The sequence below is a fragment of the Enhydra lutris genome, unplaced genomic scaffold (assembly GCF_002288905.1).
Source record: "Enhydra lutris kenyoni isolate GAN:26980312 unplaced genomic scaffold, ASM228890v2 scaffoldscaffold15, whole genome shotgun sequence".
Taxonomy (NCBI): domain Eukaryota; kingdom Metazoa; phylum Chordata; class Mammalia; order Carnivora; family Mustelidae; genus Enhydra; species Enhydra lutris.
Genome location: NW_019154099.1, coordinates 51,353,474 through 51,375,728, shown reverse-complemented (window position 1 = coordinate 51,375,728; position 22,255 = coordinate 51,353,474). Strand labels below are relative to the sequence as shown.

At 41.7% G+C, this 22,255-nt stretch overlaps 1 protein-coding gene across 11 annotated transcripts in view; it reads left to right on the top strand.

Moving 5' to 3' along the window:
- The window catches only part of LOC111147102 (dedicator of cytokinesis 9), a 277,848-nt gene that overhangs the window by 140,137 nt on the left and 115,456 nt on the right, over nt 1-22,255 (top strand). For all 11 annotated transcript variants that reach the window (XM_022502995.1, XM_022502993.1, XM_022502988.1 and 8 more), the window contains exons 3-9: nt 6,603-6,692; nt 10,300-10,382; nt 12,404-12,473; nt 14,327-14,422; nt 15,394-15,528; nt 20,963-21,137; nt 22,062-22,129. In XM_022502995.1, coding sequence (XP_022358703.1) covers nt 6,603-6,692; nt 10,300-10,382; nt 12,404-12,473; nt 14,327-14,422; nt 15,394-15,528; nt 20,963-21,137; nt 22,062-22,129 — 717 coding nt within the window. The remainder of the gene's footprint in view (nt 1-6,602; nt 6,693-10,299; nt 10,383-12,403; nt 12,474-14,326; nt 14,423-15,393; nt 15,529-20,962; nt 21,138-22,061; nt 22,130-22,255) is intronic.

Genomic DNA, 22,255 nt, shown 5'->3' with positions numbered 1-22,255 from the left:
GGGGAGGGGTAAGGAGAGGAACGGAGGGAGAGGGACAAGCAGACTCTATTGAGTGCAGAGCCCGATGTGGGGCTCAACCTCACAACCCCGAGATCATGACATGAGCCAAAATCAAGACTCAGCTGACTGAGCCACACAGGTGCCCCTAAGGCTTTTATTTTTAAGCTGTGCTTTGTGCTGTGAGATTTCTATCCGAAGTGGTTGTCATGCTAGCTGCATTTATATTTAATTTGCAGATCTTATCACACTTCACAGTGTGAAATGTTTCTTCCCTCCCCCTTGCAAGTGCAGAAAGCTACTTAGAGACTCTGCCACTAAGCTTTCTTAGTAGAATGGAAATAATTTATTTCTAAACACAGGAATGGGACAGACATTCTTTGGATGTCCATCTTGATGTTGATTTATATAAAGTGGATACAGACCCATTTTTTAGCAGGAATATGATTTTAACTGATAGAAAAGTAGAAGAGAATACCACAGCCATGAAAAAAAAATTAAGTTTGCTTTTGAGGAGCACTTTCGTGTTCATTGAATATAAATCTCCAGGTATTGATTGGGACTCTGTTACAAGCCAGATCAATAAAACTGCAGAAATTTAATGCGAATCCATTTGGCGTACACCGTAGACTATCACCCAAATATGACTTTTAGTAAACAAAATCTATGGAGAAATTAAAGTAGAGCACTCACTCGTGCTGTAGTCTTCAAGGGAAGACTTGAGTTTTTATAATGGACCAGAGAACTCTTTGTAAGAACAGAGAAGAAATTATATACAAGTAATGGATGATTATTGGTGGAGTCCTGTTTCTGTGTCCCTTGGCTATTTCATTCATTCATTTTTGAAACATTTCTTGGGTACTTAGCACAGAGATACAGATAGAGGGATGTCTCCTGCTCTCAGAGGAATCCACAGTCCGATAGGAGAAAGTGGGATGTTTTTTGGGTAATGGAGTCGCAGAGTGACCAGCTGCTATCAGACGGGCCTCATGGGCCGTGGTTTATAAGTCACCAAGGTCTGGGATCAGATCTTAGCTTTGCAAGTCCAGAAACTGAGTTTCTTCAGTGTGACCAGAGTTGTTTGGGCTCAGAGAACTGACTTGCAATAGGCAACCCCACGAGAGAACAAACCAAATGCCATTTAATAATGGGCATTGAGAACTAGAATTGATAAGCAGATCAGAATACATTAATTGGCTGTGTCCGCCCTCTCTCATTAGGAAAGTCTAAGTGGGAATCACATTTTAAACGAGTGAATTGGTGAGGCTGGACTCAGCAGTGAGTGGGAAGACCTTGGGAACTGAGGACATCAAGTGAGGACTCCTCACTGGTGCCAAGACCAACGTTAATGATGCCCCAGTGGCCCTGCCAGTAGATTCCAGCCTCTCCTTTTATTTTTTTTTTTAAGATTTTATTTATTTATTTGACAGACAGAGATCACAAGTAGGCAGAGAAGCAGGCAGAGAGAGAAAGGGGGAAGGAGGCTCCCCGCTAAGCAGAGAGCCCGATTTGGGGCTCTTTTCCAGGACCCTGGGATCATGACCTGAGCCAAAGCCAGAGACTTAACCCACTGAGCCACCCAGGCACCCCCCAGCCTTTCCTTTTAAATGAGGATAAAGACACTGACAAAATTGCTCTGCTTATGCAAGACTTGTTTTTTCTGTGGCTCATTCTTTCCCCAGATGAGTTAAAACCGTTGATAAGGCTGTAGGTTGGTGGGGTTTTTCATTCCTCAGTGTTTTTTTAATTCAAGTGTAATTAGAGTTCTGGGCAGTTTTTCCTTTGGCGTAGATTATATTTGTAGTTCTAGGATTTAATGGGTCTCTTTTGTGTGTGCAAAGAGCTAATCTAATTTATTATGTTTTGATTTTGCTCTTTTAACTCGAGTTTCTGCTCCCTTTGTACTGAATACAACTTGTGCTCAACCTGTACAATTTAGCTTAAGTGTCTTTGCCTTGGTGCACATCTTCTTGATGTCCTTTTTCCCTCCCAGTTGGATTTAGATTCCTCTATTCTTTCCTCTCATGTCAGCCTGTGCTTCTATGCCCCTTTCTCTCATACTCTTCTGTAGTACCTGTAGCACTCCGATAATTTATTTCCTCCTCTTTCTCTGTCATCAGACTATAAGCTTTACAGGAATAGCAGGTACACGTTATTAAACTTGGTGTCTCCAGCTGCTACTTCTGTGTCTGGTGGTGGAAAGTAGTGACTCAGTGAATGGATGGCTGGATAGACGTGTGAAATGAAAATGATATTTATGCTGAGCCCTAAAATGATCAGTACAGTGATCTGGGGGAAGAAAAGCTATTGATAGCTATTCTTAAGGTGCAACAGACATTTTTCTCAATCTTACTTGTCCACTTTTAGGACACTGACAGATGTCCTAGGAAAGGTGAATATGGAAATCAGATTGCAGCTTAGTGTGTCTCCTCGATGCTTCTGTCCTAACTCTATATTGTGATTAGTACTTGAAAACATGCTCATGAAAACAGCAGTATTCCTCAGTACACGTTAATTAGGACATGCTCCTAATCTCTTACAGTCTTGTTACAGTTATTTATTGCTGAGTAACAAACCACTCCAAAGCCTAGTAATTTAGGGCAATAATACATCATTCTCCCAGATCTGAAATCTGATGAAGGCTCGGCTAGGTAGTTCTGCTTGACTCGCTATGTGCAGGGGCTGGAATGCTTTCTCGTTTACACTGGGGCGCCTCTACCAGGTTGGCTAGAACCAGTTGTGGGCTGGTGGGGCATCTTTCTATATCTGCCCTTTCCAGATGGCTAGTTTGGACTAATAGCAAAGGGGTCTCCATTAGTAGAACTTTTTATGTGTCATTGTCTTCCAAGAAGGAAGAACAGAGCTGCTAGTTTGCTAAGTTCAAAACTGGCAGAATGCTGGTCAAGCCAGCCTAGATTCAAGGACAGGGAAATCATCTCGATCTCTTGGTGTGAGGAAAAGCGTGCATATGTAGGGAAGGATAGCAGCCATCTAGCTAAAAGAGATCATCTAACACATCCAATTTTATATACAATAAGAAATAGACCTAAAAACAACATTGCAGCTAGATACGTACTACAGAAGTATGTCTCATTTAAGTGAATGGTTTTTAAGAAATGCATTAAGTTTCTTTGGATAACATCTCCAGGGGAGCGAAGGGCTCTTGTTGGAAAACTACGCTTTGTCAAAATTGGAGCTAGGACTTGATCAGTTAATGGACTCAAACCTAGTACTCTGGTCCTGGTGGGTAGTAAATAACCACACAGATGGTTGGTTTAATTATGCCAGTGCTGTCTTATCTGTTAAGGGTCATGTCTCTCTTTAATGATTAAAGTTGCTTTCTTCTTAAAGTGAGAGCATACCAGCACTCACTCTGATCTACAAGAATCAAAAAGATCTGGATCTTGTTTCTCTCACCTTAGAGGCGTTTGGAAAAGTGTCACATAATTAAAGTTTCTTGATTAGTAATTCTACTGGGAAAATGTAATAAATGTTCTCTTTTGACTGTGCTGTGATAGGAAATGGGCTGGAAATGCCTCTAATAGTCCCATTTCTAGACCTGAGCATTTCCTGAACATTTTGAAATTATAATAATTATATTATAATATAAAAAATATAAAAATATAAAATATAAAAAATATAAAAATAATAATATATTTTAAATAATATATTTTAAAAAAATAAAAAATATAAAAAATATAAAAAAAATATTTAAAAAAATTATAATAATTAGTTTCAAAAATCTTGATAAACTCAAATACATCAAGATAAGTAGGGCTATAGAGTGAATCCTTCCTTGAAACATACACAGTTTCTTGAACAAGTCCCCTTTTCTTATATTATTCTTGATTTTTAATAGTTTTGACAACCTCTTAGGATCACTTGATACTTAGAAACTTTTTGAATAGATTTGCCTCTTCAGTGCTTATTGTCACATATCTCTGTGGTATTTCATGGGAACAGGTGGAAAATAAGGGTTACCATTTGTGATATTTGTAAAGAAACCAAGAGCAAGGGCCTACAAAGCCCTTTTGGAGACTGAATGAATTAGTAATTCACCCATGAAGGCCTTCAGTGGAATCACAAAAGACCCCAAGTAGCCGAAGAGATCCTGAGAAAGAACAAAGCAGAAGGCATCACATACCCTGTTTCAAGCTCTACTTAACAAAACTGTACTCATCAAAATGGTGCGGTACCAGGTAAAAACAGACACAGGCCAATGGAACAGAACCTAGAGCCCAAAATAAACCCAAGCATATGCAGTCAACTAATACTTGACAAAGGAGCCAAGAATACTGAATGTAGAAGAGATGGTATATGGTGCTGGGATAATGGGCTGTTCCCATGGGAAAGAAATGAAACTGGCCCCATGTCTTACACTACTCATGAAGATGAATTCAAAATGGATGAAAGACTTATACGTAAGACCTGAAATCATAGAACTCCTAGATGAAAACACTGGAATAAAGCTCCTTAACATGGGTCTTGGTAATGACTGTTTGGGGGGTTCCGATATCTTAAAAAGCAACAAAATAAAAAGTAAACAGGTGACCATACCAAACTCCAAAGCTTCTGCCCAATAAAACAAAACATCAGTATAGTGAACAGACAGCCTATTGAATGGGGAAAAAATTTGCAAATCATCTATCCAGGGGTTAATACCCAAAATATATGAAGAACTTATGGATCTCAGTAACAAAAAAACAAATAGCCCACATTAAGAAGGACAGAGGACCCGAGTAGACATTTTCCCAAAGAAGGTATACAAAAAGCCAACAAGTACATGAAAATATGTTCAATAGCACTAATCATTAGGGAAATGCAAATTAGGATCACAATAAGATATCTCTTGGGGCACCTGGGTGGCTCAGTGGGTTAAGCCTCTGTCTTCGGCTCAGGTCATGATCTCAGGGTCCTGGGATGGAGCCCCACATCGGGCTTTCTGCTCAGCAGGGAGCCTGCTTCCTCCTCTCTCTCTGCCTGCCACTCTGCCTACTTGTGATCTCTCTCTGTCTGTGTCAAATAAATAAATAAATAAAACCTTTAAAAAAAAAAAGATATCTCTTGTGTCTGCTAGAATGGCTGTCATCCAAAAGATAAGCAATAACAGAAATGAATAAAGCTATTGTGTAACATGTTAAGAAAGAAAAAAGAGATAATAGTTGCTGGTATGGATGTGGAGAAAAGGGAACCCTTGTGCATTGTTGGTAGAATTATAATTTAGTGCAGTCATTATGGAAAACCGTATGGAGGAGCCTCAAAAAATTAAAAGTAGAACTACCATATGGCCCCCAGTAATCCCCCGTCTGGGAATATATCCAAAGGAAATTAAAACATTAATTCAAAAATGTTTATAGCAGCATTATTTACAGTAGCCAAGACATGGAAACAACTTGAGTATCCATTGATAGATGAATGGATAAAGAAGTTGTGGTGTATATTTACAACAGAATAATATTAAGCCATAAGAAATGAGGAAATCCTGCCATTTGCAGCAACATGATGGACCTTGCCGGCATTTTGCTAAGTAAATAAGTCGGACAGAGAAAAACAAATACTGTGTGATCTCACTTATATGTGGAATAAAACAAAACAAGATATAAGTCATAGAAAAAGAGATCAGACTTGTGTTACCAGAGGTGGAGGGTAGGGGGAGGAAGAATTGGAAAAAGGAGGTCAGAAGGTCCAAACTTTCAATTATAAGATAACAACTAGGGGTGTGGTGTACGACCACCGTGATGATGACCACCGTGAATATGGCTGAATGATAGATGGGAAAGTTCTTGCGAGAGTAAATCCTAGGAGATTTCAAGGATCACAAGGAGAAAGTTCTTTTTACCTTTCCTTTTTCTGTTTATTGTATTTATGTGAGAAAAGTGGATGTTAGCTGAACCTGTCATGGTCCTCATTTCACGAGAGATGTAAAGCAAACCATCATACTGTATGCCTTAAACTTATACACAGTGATGTCTGTCTATTGTTTCTAAATAAAACTGGAAAAGAATATGTAGATGTGATGAGAGTTGCACAGCAGTGTGAATGTACTTAATGCCCCTGAACTCTACACTGAACATGGTTAAAACAGGGTGCCTGGCTGGCTCAGTCCATGGAGCTCGAGACTCTTGATCTCAAGGTCATGAGTTCGAGCCCATATTGGGTGTAGAGTTTACTTAAAAAAAAAAAAAAAATCTTAAAAAAAAGGTTAAAATTGTAAATTTTATGGTATGTCTGTTTTACACTAGAAAAAGGAGGTTAAGACAAGCAAAAGGCAATGTAGTGGGACTAGATCAAGCACTTGGGGTTGCGGAGTATTAGGGATTCTGAAAGGGACCCTTACTCTTCCTGGTGGGGAGGAGCAGAAGGGCTCCCTGGAGGGGTCACAGGGTCCCCGACCAGGAAAGAAGTGGGGGCCATTGCCCTGCACACAACTCTGAACTTTCTGGTACCCAAAGGGATCTGTTGTACGTGACCCAAGGAGGAGGAAGCACAGGGCTGGCAGAGACCGGAGTGACTGTGTCCCTGTTGGGCCCTGCTGCACCCTGAGGCTGGCTGGCACCTTTCCATCTTGGAGTAACCAAACTCTCTGCCTGCGCTTTCCCCCGCAGACGGCCACTCTGAGAAGACAGGGGCGGTACATGTGCTCCACGGTTCCCACAGACGCACAAGAGGAAGCTCAGAGCCTGTTTGTTACCGAGGTAATGCGCCGCACACATCACCGTAAAGCCACTTTTTGCTAACACTCCCCGTTCTTTAAATTTTAATGATATTTTCAAGAAAGTCTCAGAGACGTAACTCCCATCTGTTTAGTGGAAGTTAAAATAGGAGACTAATATGGGATTTTCAGAGCCCGAAGCTTGGACAGAAATGTCAGCACGGGTCATTTCTGACGGCTGTTTAAAACATGAATTCTGCAGAACTTACTGGTGTAGAAAAAGGGGTCACTCTTAGGAACTCACTGGCAGAGGCTTTGTTACTGAGATGATTTTCAGGGAGACTCAACACATGTTTATGTATTCATTTTCTTCATTTGTATGTTTACACTCGTAACTTATTTTCAAGACTAGTTCAGTGTTCATGAAGTGCCAGATGGTCATGAGCAGACCCTGACTATCTCTGGTCAGCGTACGATTATTGTCACTCTTGTTTGAACATGCACATGATGATTATCTTGTTAAAGAGGAAGGAGAAAGTACTGCATTTAGAATTGCTTTTTCTTCCCCCCCTCTTGAGGTGTCCCCCCCCCCAGGTGCTTTTAAGTAATATGAACTCATTAAGTCTTTTCTTTTAATTTTGTTTCTCAAAGTGCTCATTCATTTAAAAATAATGAATTTTTATCCCTATTTTTCGATTGAATTTCAGATGATACATAGGCCCATCAATAATTTTGCCTACCACAAGGAAGTTAGGCTTTTAAAAGTAAAGACTAACTAAACTAACAAGATCATAGTCACAATATTTCGTTTCCATTGACATTTTCGAAAAATTAAATGTGTTTAAAATTATAAAAGTAATGATCTCTCATCCTTCTGAAAAGAACGTCCTGTCTTACTTCCTTTGCTACTATATTCGGAAGATTAATTCCAGACAAATAGAGCCAGATATGTTTATATAGTCTTAAATGTTTATTTTAAAGCAGGATGTAGACAAACTGGGACGGACCCATAGGCAATGTCTGGCCTGCAGTCTGTTTTTGTAAATAAAGTTTTATTGTAACACAGCCACACCCCTCCGTTAACAGGACCACTCTCACATTAGAACTCAGAGCTGAGTGTTTACAGCAGCGACCATGTGACCCTCAAAGCTGAAAATACTCTCCGGCCTTTTGCAGAAAGAGTTTTGTTGACCCCCTATTTTAAGACATGGAGCACTTGTTGATTACTAATTCAGTTCTCCCAGTTGCTTAAAAAATACGATTTTGGAGGGATGACTCTCCACTTCTGCAGTCACCGCAGGTTGAACAGTAACAGCTCCGAGCTCTCCTGCCGGAGCCAACAGAACAAAGGCCTCTGGGGACCCTGGCACTAGGGTGGAGTGAAACAGCACTTCCTCTCCATCCTCTGCTCCAACCGAGAATGACCTCATGACTTTCTTTTTAAAACAACTTCAAAAACCTTTCAGTATTAACTCCAAAATATTATTGAATTTCATGAGTTTGAAAGGGCAGTCACGGAATCAGCCAGTCAGATCCCTGTCTTTCTGGAGTTACAGTTCTCTGGATGTTGATTTCTGATGTAACCCTCATCTCCTCGGCTTTCTACATTTCCGGAGGGGTGGGGTTGCTTGCTTTCAGGGGTTCTGTGCTCTCAGCCTTTGAATTTAGCGTGTCTGCTGTGTGCACTGTCAACGAGGGCTTATTAAATGAATGACTCTCTGGCTATTTAACTGCTTAGCTGTGTTTTTTATAGTTTCTTATAATGCAAATATTTAAACACAATTAATTATCTTTCTTACCCAGTTTACCTACGATACTAAAGATCTGGGCATTCAGGTGTTAAATTCATAAATTCACTGCTTATGTACAAGTGTGTGCTTATTTATTTATTTTTTACCTGGGCAGATACATGTCATACTTGAGTAGGTTTAATGTCCTGCTGGAGACTTTGGTGATAGGCTTTTAGTTGCCGTGCTTGTTCAAAAATCTGAACAGAGAATAGGAGCCCATGCGCAAGCCTGTGTCACACCTGGTCAGACCTGACTTGGCTATGCTAATGGACCTAGAGAGAATAGTGGGAGAACCCAAACCTATAGGTAATTCTGAAATCACACTTGCTTTGGAATGTAACTTGGAGTGTGGATGTCAGATGTTCTCAACGTGAAAATGCTTTGAAAGTATTTCTGAGAAGCATTTACAAGAATAAAAGAGTATCTTTCGTCACTACCTGGCAAAGAGATTGAAAAGTTGTTCAGCAACCCCATCTGCCTCTGTTCCTAACCCTTCTCTGCTTTCAGAATGTAACATAAAAATCTTACACTGCCTGCCCTTCACGACCTTGCCTGTAGAGGGCTTTGCATAGAGTCTGGCAGGACTTCTAATCTTGAGTCTCCGAACCCCTCAGTGGGTCATCCTGGATAGATGAGTGAAAGACACCATGCTGGTCCGTTGAGTCTGTTGGGTAGTGAGGTAGTTTAATGCAATGTAGGGGATATAGAAACTTACTTTTCTCCCGCCCAGGGTTTCTTCTAGTTGGCATAGGAATTAAATTGATATAAGAAACATAAACAGGGAGAAAAAACCCAAAATTTTATTATGTGGACATGGAAATCCAGTGATGAAACTAAAACCCCAAGAAATGACCAAGGCAGGCAGTTTTTACACATTTTAGACAAAAAGAGTAAATTTGTGAGGCATTGACAGGATAAAGAAGAGAGGTATTGGGGAGTTTTAATTAGTAAGGAATTCTAAGCAGAATTTAGGCTGAAGTAGTAGGTGAGAAAAACAACGAGGAGGCTTATTTCTGTAGCTTTTCAACTTTCAGGTCTCTACCTCCGATAATAAGGATTTTTTTTTTTTTTTTACTTCTTAGTACAGGAGAGTCATTTTCATAGGGGAAATTTTTTCTGGTTTTCACGGGGACAGAGGAGGGTCTCAGTATCCTTTGAGCGGATTGACTCCCAAGTAGCTTCAGTTCCTAATAAGCCATATGCTATTGTACGTTTGGGGACAGCCCACTCTGGGCGCCACATCAGTGTGTTATGCTAATGTCAAGGTAGGGGTAAAGCTCCCTACCTTGGTTCGTGCATGTGAGCACGCATGGTGATGTCGTGGCGCCGTTGTGAACTGGAACCTGAATCTTTTCTCCTAATAACCTCACTCTGGCCCTTACAAATAGAAGGAAGAACTGAGGGCAGATTTATATTGAACTTAATAACAGAGCTAGCTGTGACGTTAGTAAACACCCCAAAAGGGCCTTTAGGGTCACACTTTCCATCCACTTTCCTGTTCTCATAGAGGGCACATGACTTCTGAAGAACCCAGGGCTTTGAAGTCAGAAGCTGCACATAGTTTGTTATGTAAATGCAGCAACTGAGGTGAGGTTTGTCCCCTTGCAAAATCCGTTCTCTGATCATGAATGATGGTCACTTAAAGTGACCCCGTTCCGAAGGGTAATGTTTTAGTGATTTTTAAGCTTTACAGGTTCCTCTACTGTGGAATTTCAGGCACAAGAGGGTTGAGGTGAAAGGATTCTTTTTGATGTTTGCGTGGGTGTGCATTTGTAAACCTTCCCAAACGTCCTCCAAAAGCCATCACATATCTTTTTTCTTTTCCTCTTATGCTTTTTTTTTTAATCCGCCCCCTCATAGTGCATCAAAACCTATAACTCTGACTGGCATCTTGTGAACTATAAGTTTGAAGATTACTCGGGAGAGTTTCGACAGCTTCCAAAGTGAGTAAATGGTCACACCACACAAGGTGGGGTTATACACATGGGCAACAATTTTTTGCACTTGAAATGCTTAGAGAGGTATATAATATGCAACTTCATATGCAATCAGAGTAATTGGAGAAAATATTTCTAGATGGTTTATATGTATAAAGAATAGCTGTGATTTTCAGGGTATTCAATAGTAGGACTCAAACCTCACACTCTGGGGTTGGTAAATGGTTAAAAAAACACATGATTTATTTGTGTCCAGTGGTTCTTTTCAGGATATGGCGCAAAGCACAGCAGGTAATGTACTGTCAGTGAGAAATAGAAGACCAAGAAAACGTAAATGCTACAGTGTGTTTTATCTTTGAAAGAATATTTTGAAGAGACATAAGCACTTTATAGTGAATAAGTTTTATGTTAAAAAAAAAAAGTAAATCAAAGAGCAAACATTTCCCCCAGACTATTTTTTCTGCATTCTTTAAAGTGTTAACGCATTCTGGAATACACCAGAAACAAGGGTGTGTGTATAGATTAGTCTTCATTAAAGTGAACCACGGGTAGGTTGGTCTTGCCTTGAGAGGTTATGTTACCAAATGGTAAATCGTGAAATGATGCAGTTGGTAAATTTAGGTAGAGCTGATTATGAAACCCGAGATCAAAATCAGATAACGATGGGTTGTATTTCAAAAGTAACCATTGCCAATGAAAATTTTACCTATAATAGGTCTCCTCTTTGTTTTGTGGCATCTATGAGTTTGAACCATTGGAACTATTCCCAGTGGACCCTGCTGTTTGTTTTTCCTATTTGTGTGGTTCAGCCACTCCTTAAGAGTGCTCAGCTAACTTCCCGACAGACTGTTTTTGAACCTCAGCTCAAATCACTCCCTTCCCGCATTATCTTCTCCAGATGGGTATGCTCCTTAGTTCTATACTTACCCAGTACTTACTTGGGGCTTTTTAAGTTCTTTCCATTTGATTGGATAACCTATCTTCACTGCTAGTCTGGTTCGCACCATTCTCCTGGCTATCGTAGAACAGACTATGAGATGTAGTGAACTTCCTGGAAGGGACCCTTTCACCACTGGTCGATTTCATCTTTGGCATTAATAATTTTCCAGTTGTGTGGTAAGAAAGAGAGGGAGGATTCTAACAGTTATTAACGTAGATTCTGTACTCTGTCTGCATCTTCTGCTCACTCTGCCCTCTGTGAATCTCGGTCTTTTTGTCTATTAAATTGTCATGACACCAGCCCCCATCATGTAAAGGACTGAAGGAGATAGTACATGTGAAGCCCAGTGCTTAGATCATACTGTTTAATAAATGCTGGCCACCATTACTGTGCTTTTGTTAACACTGTCGTCATCAAGACAGGGCCTCCCACTCTGAAGGCCATGGCCCCATTTCCCATTTTCTCTTATAAACTTCATTTTGAAAGTAATTCTACTGGGGTGCCTGGCTGGCTCAATCAGTTAAGTGTCTGACTCTTGATTTTTGGCTCAGGCCATGATCTCAGGGTTGTGAGATTAAGCCCCAAGTTGGGCCCTGAGGTCAGCGTGGAGTCTGCTTGAGATTCTCCTTCTCCGCCTTCCCCCGCTCGTGGTCTCTCTCTCTCTCTCTCTCTCTCTCTCTCAAATAAATAAAATAAATCTTTTTAAAAAAAATTTATTCTACCAAGTCTTATTTATTAATAGACTTCAACTTTTTTTTTTTTTTAAAGTAGGCTCCATAGAGCCCAACGTGGGGCTTGATCATGACCCCAAGATAAAGACCTAAGCTGAAATCAAGAGTACACACTCAACCAATGGAAACACCCAGATGCCCCTACACTTTCCCATTGTCAGTATATTTATGCCAGCTTTTCTCCATGGCCTTTGGGGGTTTTTTATCTCTGGGATCACCCACTTTGCAAAGCAGTAGTGCTGGTTCTTTCTGTTCTTCAACTGAGTGGGCCAGCTTTGGATTTGTTAAATGGTGGTTCCTCTGATGGGGGAAGAAATGCATGGATTATTAAACAAATTTATTTCTTCTCTTTGAAGTAAAGTGGCCAAGTTGGATAAACTTCCAGTTCATGTCTATGAAGTTGATGAGGAGGTTGACAAAGATGAGGTAGGTGATCGCTTGCAGACTTAAAATTTGATTTTGTTTATAGATTTGCAAGATTGGTTGGAAAATTACCAGCATTTAGCCAAAAGAGGAGTTGGAATGTTTCTTGAAACAGGGGAAGAATTTTTTTTAAATGTATTGTTGGATTGATTGAAATAAAGTCTCCCTTTCAACTTGACTGCTTAGTGGTACAAGTTCTTCTTATCTTGTTTATTTGTTCTGAGATCATTTTCAAAGGCCTGGATAAGATTTGGCTACATTGTTAAAAAATATCAAGATTACTTAGACCTTAAGTTTAATTTGTTTTTCAACAGAATATCTTGAAACAAACCAGTAGACTTTAAATGGCTCTTTCTTCAGTAATGGCTTTGAGTGAAGTATATGGTACCAAGAAGCTTTGCTTTTTCTGTCTTGTCTTTAAACAAGCCCACTCCCCCTGCTCTTAGAAAAGTGCATAAAGAGAACTGAGCATTAAGATGACTGAACAAGGGACCTACTAAAAAGTCGATTCAACCTGTTTATCCATTTTTCATTCTCCCCATTAGATGCCTCATTGTGAGTTGGGTGGGGGGGTGTCCTTATTGATTGATTGATTCATTGATTATCAGCTAAACCATAACACCAGCCATTCAAGAATGTTAAAACATCCATGGTAGCAAATTATTTTAGAAACCACTCACAAAATAATTCTCAGAAGAGTAAGTAGTCATCCAAAATGAAAAGATACTAAAAAAAAAAAACAACAAAACTTGATGCTGATTAGTAGTTTAAAAAAAAAAAAAAAACTTGAACCAATTGAAATAATGCATGTAAGGGCACACAACAAACAGTAAAATCCTGGACAGGTAAGTTATTTCTCTTATTGCTAATAATAAGAACATTAAACCACCAATATTAATATTGAGATGGTCTAAAACAAAACCTAAGATGGGTCTTTCTGCAATTGTCTACTTGATTATAGCAATAAAGATGATTCTTAGAGACTAGTCTTCGGAGGTGTGAGCCAGGTAACGTGACTCTGTGTGGCCCTCTCTTCCCACTGACCGTACTGAAGTGTCCAGTGGCCTCTGCCTTCGAGGGGCGAGGAGACTTCAAGGGAGCCTCATGAGGGAGAGTGTGGAGGGGCCTGAGTCGGCGTGCAGCAGATTGGCCACACTGTGTGTGTGTACACATGTCATCTGTCTGTCTGTCTGATGTACGCGTGAATGCCTCATGTATTTTCAGCAGCACCCGGTGGGCCCCACGCTCACCTCCCTACACCAGAGCCCACAGCTCAAGTCAACCTGTAGCAGAGAGTCTCTTTGTTTTTCTAGCCATGTCCCTTTTCTGACCCCTCCTCCCTGTTGTCTCTTTGCCCTCTTGTCTGTCTTTCCTTCCGTGCTGTTGTCCCCTCCCTTTCTTTCATCCCTTCCTTCTCTCTGTTGCCTCCTGTTTCCTTTCTTTCTTCATTCACCTTACCCTGAACTGAGCCTCTGGGAAGTTTTCCAGGAATTTGCTTTTGTCCTCCAATTATAGGGGAGTATAATTTGAAAACATTTTTCCTGAAACCAGGCGAGACCTTACAACCTGAGCGGTCAAGTATGGTATGTACTTTCTGTGGCTCATTAAATACTTAAAAATTTGGATTGGAGCTAGCTTTGCGTTTTAATGGGCTACAGCTTTTTCAGGAATTTAGGCTTTTCCCTCTCTCTGACTGCCAAGTGGACTCTAAGGTGACTTGTAGCAGGTGGTGACTCTAGGGAAAGGGCAGGGTGGGGCAGCCTGGCACGGATGGAATGATTTTCCTGTTGACCAAACTCACAGCAAGTAGGATTAGTAGTAGTAGGAGCTTGACTGTGGTTTGCCTTCTCTCCTAGGATGCTGCCTCTCTTGGCTCTCAGAAGGGCGGGATCACCAAGCACGGCTGGTTGTACAAAGGCAACATGAACAGTGCGATAAGCGTGACCATGAGGGTAAGGAGGCCTGTCACCCCGCACTCCCTGCTCATTAAGCCCTCTCTGCTATAGGTCTTGGGAATAGAGCTCAAAACAAATGGGTATGCTGTGCTTCCTGACAACGGTGACACTGGCTGCTTAGTAAGATGCCTTCCTGGTGCTCAACCCCCACTGGTACTGTCCCGTCTCCCCCCACCTCTCTGCTGCCCCCTCCACCCACCTGCGTGATGAGACCATGGTTGGGCTGGTGGGAGGGTGCAGTCACCAACATGGGCTTTTTTTCCATGGGTGCACAACGAGGGTGTTGCAGGGCTCCTCCAGGCCTGTCACCCAGGGGCTAAACCTAAGCCCTTTGGAGAGGTCTACTGTGACAAAGTCAGAAAGGCAAAACTTGAGGAAGGGAAAACCGTTAGATTCGAAGGGGGTTGCAAAGAGAAGTGCAAAAGTGGTATAAAAAGCCACTCAGGAGAGAAGTAGGACCAGAGAAAGACCAGGATAAATAATAAAGAGGGGAGAAATAATGGAAGGGAGGATGGACAGGGAGATGAAAAAGAGTTCAAGGGAACTGCTGACCGTGGTGATCCTGAGGCTGGAAAAGCATTCAGTGTCACGAGGCAGAGAAAAGTTCCTGTTCTGTGTGAGCAAGAGACCCTGGGGAGTTGAGAAAGTTTCCATCCTTCTGTGCTGCATCCCAAATTGGAACTCACTGCACTGCTTTTGGGTGGTTATGTAAAAATATCAAATTCTGTGGGTGAGAAAAATGACCCATGCATGTTAAGTGAACCACCGCCTCAGAATTTAAATGTACTGAAAGTATTAAATGTGATGGAGAGTCTTAACTCACCATTACCTGGGGCGCTAGCCAGAATTGGGTTGGTTTTGGAGAGAACAGAAGTGGTTTTTACGTATGTATACAGCTGTAAGTTATCGATAGACATTGGGATTCTTTTCATTTTGGAACAATAGCTGTGTGTGTGTTCTTCTCTCAGTCATTTAAAAGACGGTTTTTCCACCTGCTTCAACTTGGTGACGGATCCTACAATTTGAATTTTTATAAAGATGAAAAGATCTCCAAAGAACCCAAAGGATCGATATTTCTGGATTCCTGTATGGGCGTGATTCAGGTAACTGTGATTAGGGTTCTGTCCTGGAGTTTTCTTACTGTTAAGAGTGCCATCTGTGAATGCGCAGAGTTAAGCACACGCTTCCAAGAGTGGCAGTGTTTGGGGTGGGAATAAAATAGCTCACTGTCAGGTGAGTAAAGACTTGTTTCTCAACATGATGGAAGCTGGCACAGAAGGCCGGCCGAGTTCAGTTGTAGTGGGCCTAGCACCCTGGCGTGCGAGTTCCTGTGTTTCAGACGTGGCTCAGCCGCTTTGCAGCTGTGTGACCTGGGACAGGCTGTTACCAAAAGTTTCTTCATATGTAAAATGTGCATAATGATTGTGTGTCCTTAATAGGGTACGTTGAGAGGTCTGGATGAATTAATTCGGAAATAGCCAGAACAGTTCTTAGCCTCTCAGTGGTGACTTTTACCACTACGGTCATTGTACCAATAGCGGGTGGTCACAAAACACTGGCTTTCAGATAAGACTGTGGTCAGATCCCTGCTCTACCACTTACTGGCTGTGTCATCTCGGAGACATCATTGATCCTCTCTATGCCTCAGTTTCCTCATTTGTTAAACGGATAATTGTCAAATATGGTTACTGAGAGGATTAATTAATGTACATAAAGAGCTTTTTTAAAAAAAAAAGGGATGCTTGGGTGGCTCAGTCGGTTAAGCCACTGCCTTTGGCTCGGGTCATGATCCCAGGGTCCTGGGATCGAGTCCCGCATCGGGCTCCTTGCTTGGCGGGGAGCCTGCTTCTCTCTCTGCCTCTGCCTGCTTGTGCACGTGTGCTCTCTCTCTCTCTCTGACAAATAAATAAATAAAAATCTTAAAAAAAATATATATGTATCCATATACATACATATATATACATACATAAAGAGCTTAGAACAGTGCACTGTTCTAAGTGCACTGGAACAGAACTGTTAGAACTAGAACAGTGCACTGGCACATGGTAAGAATTCAGCCAGTATTAGATATTTTTGTTACTACTGCGCTAATGCAGTTGCGGGCTTACTCTTTTTTTTTTTTTTTTTTAATTTTATTTATTTATGAGAGAGAGAGAGTGAGCATGAGCAGGGAACCCAATGCGGGGCTGGATCCCAGGACCCTGAGATCACTACCTGAGCCAAAGGCAGACACTTAACCAACTGAGCCACTCAGGCGCTCCAATTGTAGAGTCATTCTTAAAATTATTTGTGATCACGCATAATGCACTCCTATTATGATGTACTCATAAAAAAATATCAGACTGTGCAGATAAACTGAAGGTTCCCCCCCATCCCAGTCTCTCCATTTCTCGCAGAGCTGCTGTTACCAGTTTGATGTAGGTCCTTCCATACCTAACTGAATTGTCTTTGAAAGCAAGCTGCCAGTTTCCCAATCTGCCCACCCCTCCACCTGCTCCCTGGCCATTTTCCAGGATGATCTAAGGCAGTAATTTACAAGGATCCATGAAACACAGGATCCTGTGAATTTGAAGTGGGTTTGAAAGCAGGAAGGTGAGTAGGGAGGAGATGAGAGGAATTAGCTAAGAAAAAAAAGCAAAGGTGCTAAAGAGACCTGATACCTGCTGTGGGTGGGTGGCAAACTGGCCTCTGTGTTTTCTCCCTGGGAAACCCGCTTAGCACAGTGCACACGGTTGCAAACAGTCCAATTAGTCAGAAGCTGTCCGAGCCATCCCAGAATGAAGATCATTCAGACATTTCTCATGGGGGCCTTCAGACAGAGGGCTCTGTGCAATTAATGAACAATCTCCTTGACAACTCCTCACAATAGAAGCAGTCACCATTATCAGAGAATTCGTCCTAAAAATGACTCAATGTTGGCTGATGACATTGGCCCGAAGCTCGGTTCTATAAGAAAGGTGGTTTTGTGGGGCCAGTGTGATTGAGGTTGGAGACACAGCTGTCTGGTTTGACTCTCTGGTGTGTGTGCTTGTGTATGTACTCACATGTGTAAGATTAAATTGCATTTTTAGCCCAGTAATACATTCCTCTGGGTCAAACAGTCAAACAGTGCAAAAAGGCAATATGCCCCACCCACTCCTCACTCCCCTGAAATGATCACTTTACCGTTTTTGCTTCGTCCTGGGGCTGGGCCTCCTTAATGCGGGATGAGGCACGTCTGCTGGTTTTTATTCCACAGTTGTGGACATTTTGTGATGGTAGGTGGCATTTTAGCTCCCGCAGGCCTCCCTCCTGCTCTAATCTAGACTGATTGCTTTCTCAGACTCTGGAGAGCCGTCACTCTCTGCCTTCGTCCCTGCATTGGATTCCCTGTTTTCGAGATCCCGTGTCCTCTTCAGTCTTTTTTGACTTTCTTGTTTTGGAGGCACACATCCTCCAAGTAGCTCCAGAGAAATCACGTCTGAGTTGCTGATATCTTGAGCGTTAACTTACCTGCAAATATTTTCGGTTTTGCGTTCATATTTGATTGAAAGGTTGAAATCCAAGGTGAAATTCACCCTAGAATTTGAAGACACTCCATTATCTTCTGGGTGCTCATGTTCCTTTGGGGGTCTGCTGCTATTCTTAATCCCTATTCTTCTCCATCTTCTCTTTACCGCTAAGGACCTGAAATTTAGGTTAGTTTGTCTCATTTTGATTTTTTTGGTAAACTTTTTTTTGTTAAGGCATAACATGCAAATAGAAAATGTACACATGATGTATGTGTGCCTCTGTTTGCTACTAAATTGGGGTTTCTTTTGTCTTATGTGCTACGAACTGTGGGAGAGCTCTCATTCTGGAAACTGTGTCCTGTATCTTGGTCTTCTTGAACTCTGGTCAGTCTCATTAACTCGGGGAGACTGCAGGCCTCTTCCAGGTTCCCCCTCCTGGGCCGCAACATGGATACTGCCTCCAGTGGAACGCTGAGGTGCTGCTTGGGCTCACCTCATTTACTTCCCGTCCATCAGGGATCCCCCGCCTGCCCTACCTGTTGTCAGATATCTGAAGACAGTTGTTTTCATCGATTCTGCTCTGTTTTCTAGTAGTTAACGATGGGAGAATAAATCCAGATCCTGTTATGTCATCAGGCCAGCAACAGAAGTTAGGGGTCCAGACTCAGATGTCTGCAGGAGCCAAGCAGGAAAATTAAGTGAAAGGAGAGGCCTGAGTGTAGAGTAGGAGGGAATGCTGAGAACCATGACAAACAGGACCACAAATGGCCCCGTCTTGTGGGGCCTGTACCTCAGCTGTGGCTGATGCTGCTGGACAGAACTACGAGCTCAAGGTTGCCAAATGATCTGGTTTTTTTTTTTTTGCCCCAAGAAATCCAGAAATATAAAATTTTACTTAAACCTTGGTATTTTTAATTATTGGAAACCAGTTTAAAAACAAAAAACCCAAAACACTACTCAGGAGATACCCCCCTCCAAATGATGGAATCCATGAAGGTGTATTGGGGCCTTAGATCAAGGTGATGGCACCAGATAGCAACGTTCACTGAAAATTACCTTTGCGTCAACCGCTCACTGGCACGTGGGTGACTCTCGGCCAGAACCCCCCCCCCGCCCCCCGCCAGCTGAAAGCAGCTTTGGTAGAAACCAGATTGTATCAAAATAGTTTATTCACAGTGTAAAGTAGGCGGTACCAGAGTGAATTGTCAATGACGGTGAATTAATTTGCGTGGGATTTTCAAGTAGGAGTTTCATTTGTATTCTTGAGTTGAGAGACCTTTTAAGTTACTTTTCAGTTAAATCTTCTGGCATTGACTTTTAAAAGAAGTTTAAAACAAACTAAATCTATTAAGAGTTTGGTCACCTGCGTCACAGTGGTTAGGCGATGCGTCCCACATCCCTGGGCCATCACTCTGTCCTGCCGTGGCCTTTGTAACCTTAGCTTCTGACTTCAGGGGACATTGCTTTCTTCATATGCTTTTTGTAGACGTGGCCAGTGGTGTTTAGTGTTTAATGAATTGTAACCAAGACTTCAGAAATGTTAAGTAATTTGTTTTTATCCAGATTTGTTTGTAAGCTAAGTGCCAACAGTGTGTGTGTGTGTTTAAATTGTTTTTGGACATCATAATTTTTAAAAAGTAGCTGATGAATGCTATGGGTTCAAAGAAATGTATAAACTGGAATTTTCCTGAACGAAATCCCAGTGTAGAATCTTAAGGCCTCAAAAGCATTTTCAAACCTTGAAGTTGATTAGACTTATTTTCAGATCAGGATGCTGAGGCTGACATCTCCCCCACTTTTAACTTATTTTCATGGCTGTGAGTGGAACAGAAAACCCATTTCACAGCCAGGCGTTTGACTCCTGTCTGATTCTGGCCCTGACATGAAGGGCGGTGCCCACAGTGGGCAGGCTGTGCAAGGGAGTTTGACCTTGCCTGGCGTGGTATTATGCTGTGTGTGTCTGAGAAGTACGCTTCCGAAGAACACAGCCCGCCTTGGGGAGGGTCAGCCCATCCCTGCCGCCTATGCTGAACAGCCCTAGGGGACTGCAGCTAACCTGCGAGCATCTAGTGGGCCTGGGCTGCTCTGCCCCCTACAGGTTGTCCTCAGTTTGTGCATGCAAGGACCTAATCACAGTCCTGGGCTGAGCTGCCGTCTAGTGCTGTCCCTTGGTGGGGTGTGTGTGTGTGTGTGTGTGATTTTGCTCACCAGGGGAGGTTTGTTACTATCTGGAGACATGTTCTGATCTTCACAACTGGGATTATGCTCCTGGAATGTAGTGGGTAAGGCCAGGGGTGCTGCTAAACATCTTGCAATGCACAGGACAGCTCCCACAGCAAAGAATTATCAGCCCTGAACGTCAGTAGTGCCAAGGTTGAGAAACCCTGACATGAGCACATGCATTCTCATCATTTAAAGCATGTGGCTTCTGTTTTTGTACTTGGATCTGGGCATTCTTTTATACATATAAAAACTGGAGGCAAGAGGGAAGGCTGTAGACATGGTATCCAAATACCTTTGGTGACTCAAAAATGATGGAAAAGTTCCAGAAAAGGAAGTCAAGTATATCGATAGATAATGGTTTGTTTTTTTTTTTAATTGTGGTTGTCTTTTAAAAATATACCACACACTATTTCATCAAAATTAAAAAAAAAAAAAGGGAGCTGGAGGAGTTGAAAATTTTCAGTGAAATTTCTCTCATTCAATAAATATTTTTTCAAGAGCCTGTTGTGTGCCAGACAGTATTCCAGAAATACAGCTGTAGCCTTGAACAAAAGAAATCTCCATCCTAAGGAGCTCTCGTTCCATTTGAGGAGACAGACAGCAAATAAGATAAATATGTAAAATGCATAATGTGTCAAATGGGAAAATAAAATTATGGATACAGTAAAAGCAGGAAGGTATAGATGGTGATGGGGTCTGCAGGGAAGGGGCTTGCCCCACATGCCAATGAGGCAGCACCTGCCAGCAAATAATAAAGAGAAAAAATTTTAAGGCCATTCCCCTTCTCTTAAAATGTGTCTCTTTTACTCCTTTTCAATTCCAGAACAACAAAGTCAGGCGGTTTGCGTTTGAGCTCAAGATGCAGGACAAAAGCAGTTACCTTTTGGCAGCAGACAGTGAAGCAGAAATGGAGGAATGGATCACAATTCTAAACAAGATTCTCCAGCTCAACTTTGAAGCTGCAATGCAAGAAAAGCGAAATGGAGACTCTCATGAAGGTACGTAGATCTGCTTTCTCACCAACAAAGTTGGTGTCTTTAATTTTGTCATAGGGCACAGAAGTAGACATACTGCATAGGTACATGAGCAGTGGGACAGATGGGAGCTCTGCAGAGAGCTTGTCAGTGAGGGTTTTATTACATTGGAATTTACAACCCTGACAACATTTTTATCAGGAAATCATGTAATGGGAAGAACCATGGCTTTGGGGGCAGAAAGGAAGACGGGAGTTCAAATCTCAGCAATACCATTTTTTGGCTCTGAGACCTTGGGCGAGCTACTTCCATATTCTGAGCCTTGGTTTACCCATCTGTGAAATGGGAATAAAATGGAACTTGCTGGTTGATGGGAGGATTTAATAAGATTATGTATCTTGAGTGGCTGGCATAGAGTCAGCACTTAAAATACTAAGTATAGTTATTTCTATTACCGTTAATCTTAATCCTTTAGAATTTTAAAGACAGAGTTAATATGGGCAATTTGGTGGGAAAAACCTGGCTATGTTCTTGACAATTTGTGTTTTATTTCAAGCCCTTAGACACATGATTCTCAACCCTGGCTATACCTTAGAAGTTCCTGGAAACTTCAAAAAAATTCTGTTTCCTTTGTCCCACCAGAGACTCTGATTCAGTTGGCCTGGGGTGGGACCTGGGCAGGCCTGACTTTTAGTGGCTCTGATGGATGTGGCCATGTGGGCTGGTGCTTTGTTCTTTCTAGACAGTGTCCATACTGTATCAGTTATTAAATGTTTGACTCTCAATCCTGGGCATCAGTATTTTTTTAAGAAGCTCTGAGGTGTTTTTAATTGATATCCAGATATCCTTGTGTTCAAGGGTGCAAAGGAGAAGTGGCCTTTGATTTCCTGCTTTAAATAAAATACATTCAATTACAAGTGACTCAAATAATTTGTTTTGCAATTTCAGATGATGAACAAAGCAAATTGGAAGGGTCTGGTTCTGGTTTAGATAGCTACCTGCCTGAACTTGCCAAGGTAATATCATCCGCTTCTTCTGCTCTTTATAGATTGGTATTGAAATATTTCTCATTTCCTGAGTCTGTCCAGGATAGAATCTGTTGAAATGATCAACAGTTACATTGTAGTAAATCATTAAAAAGA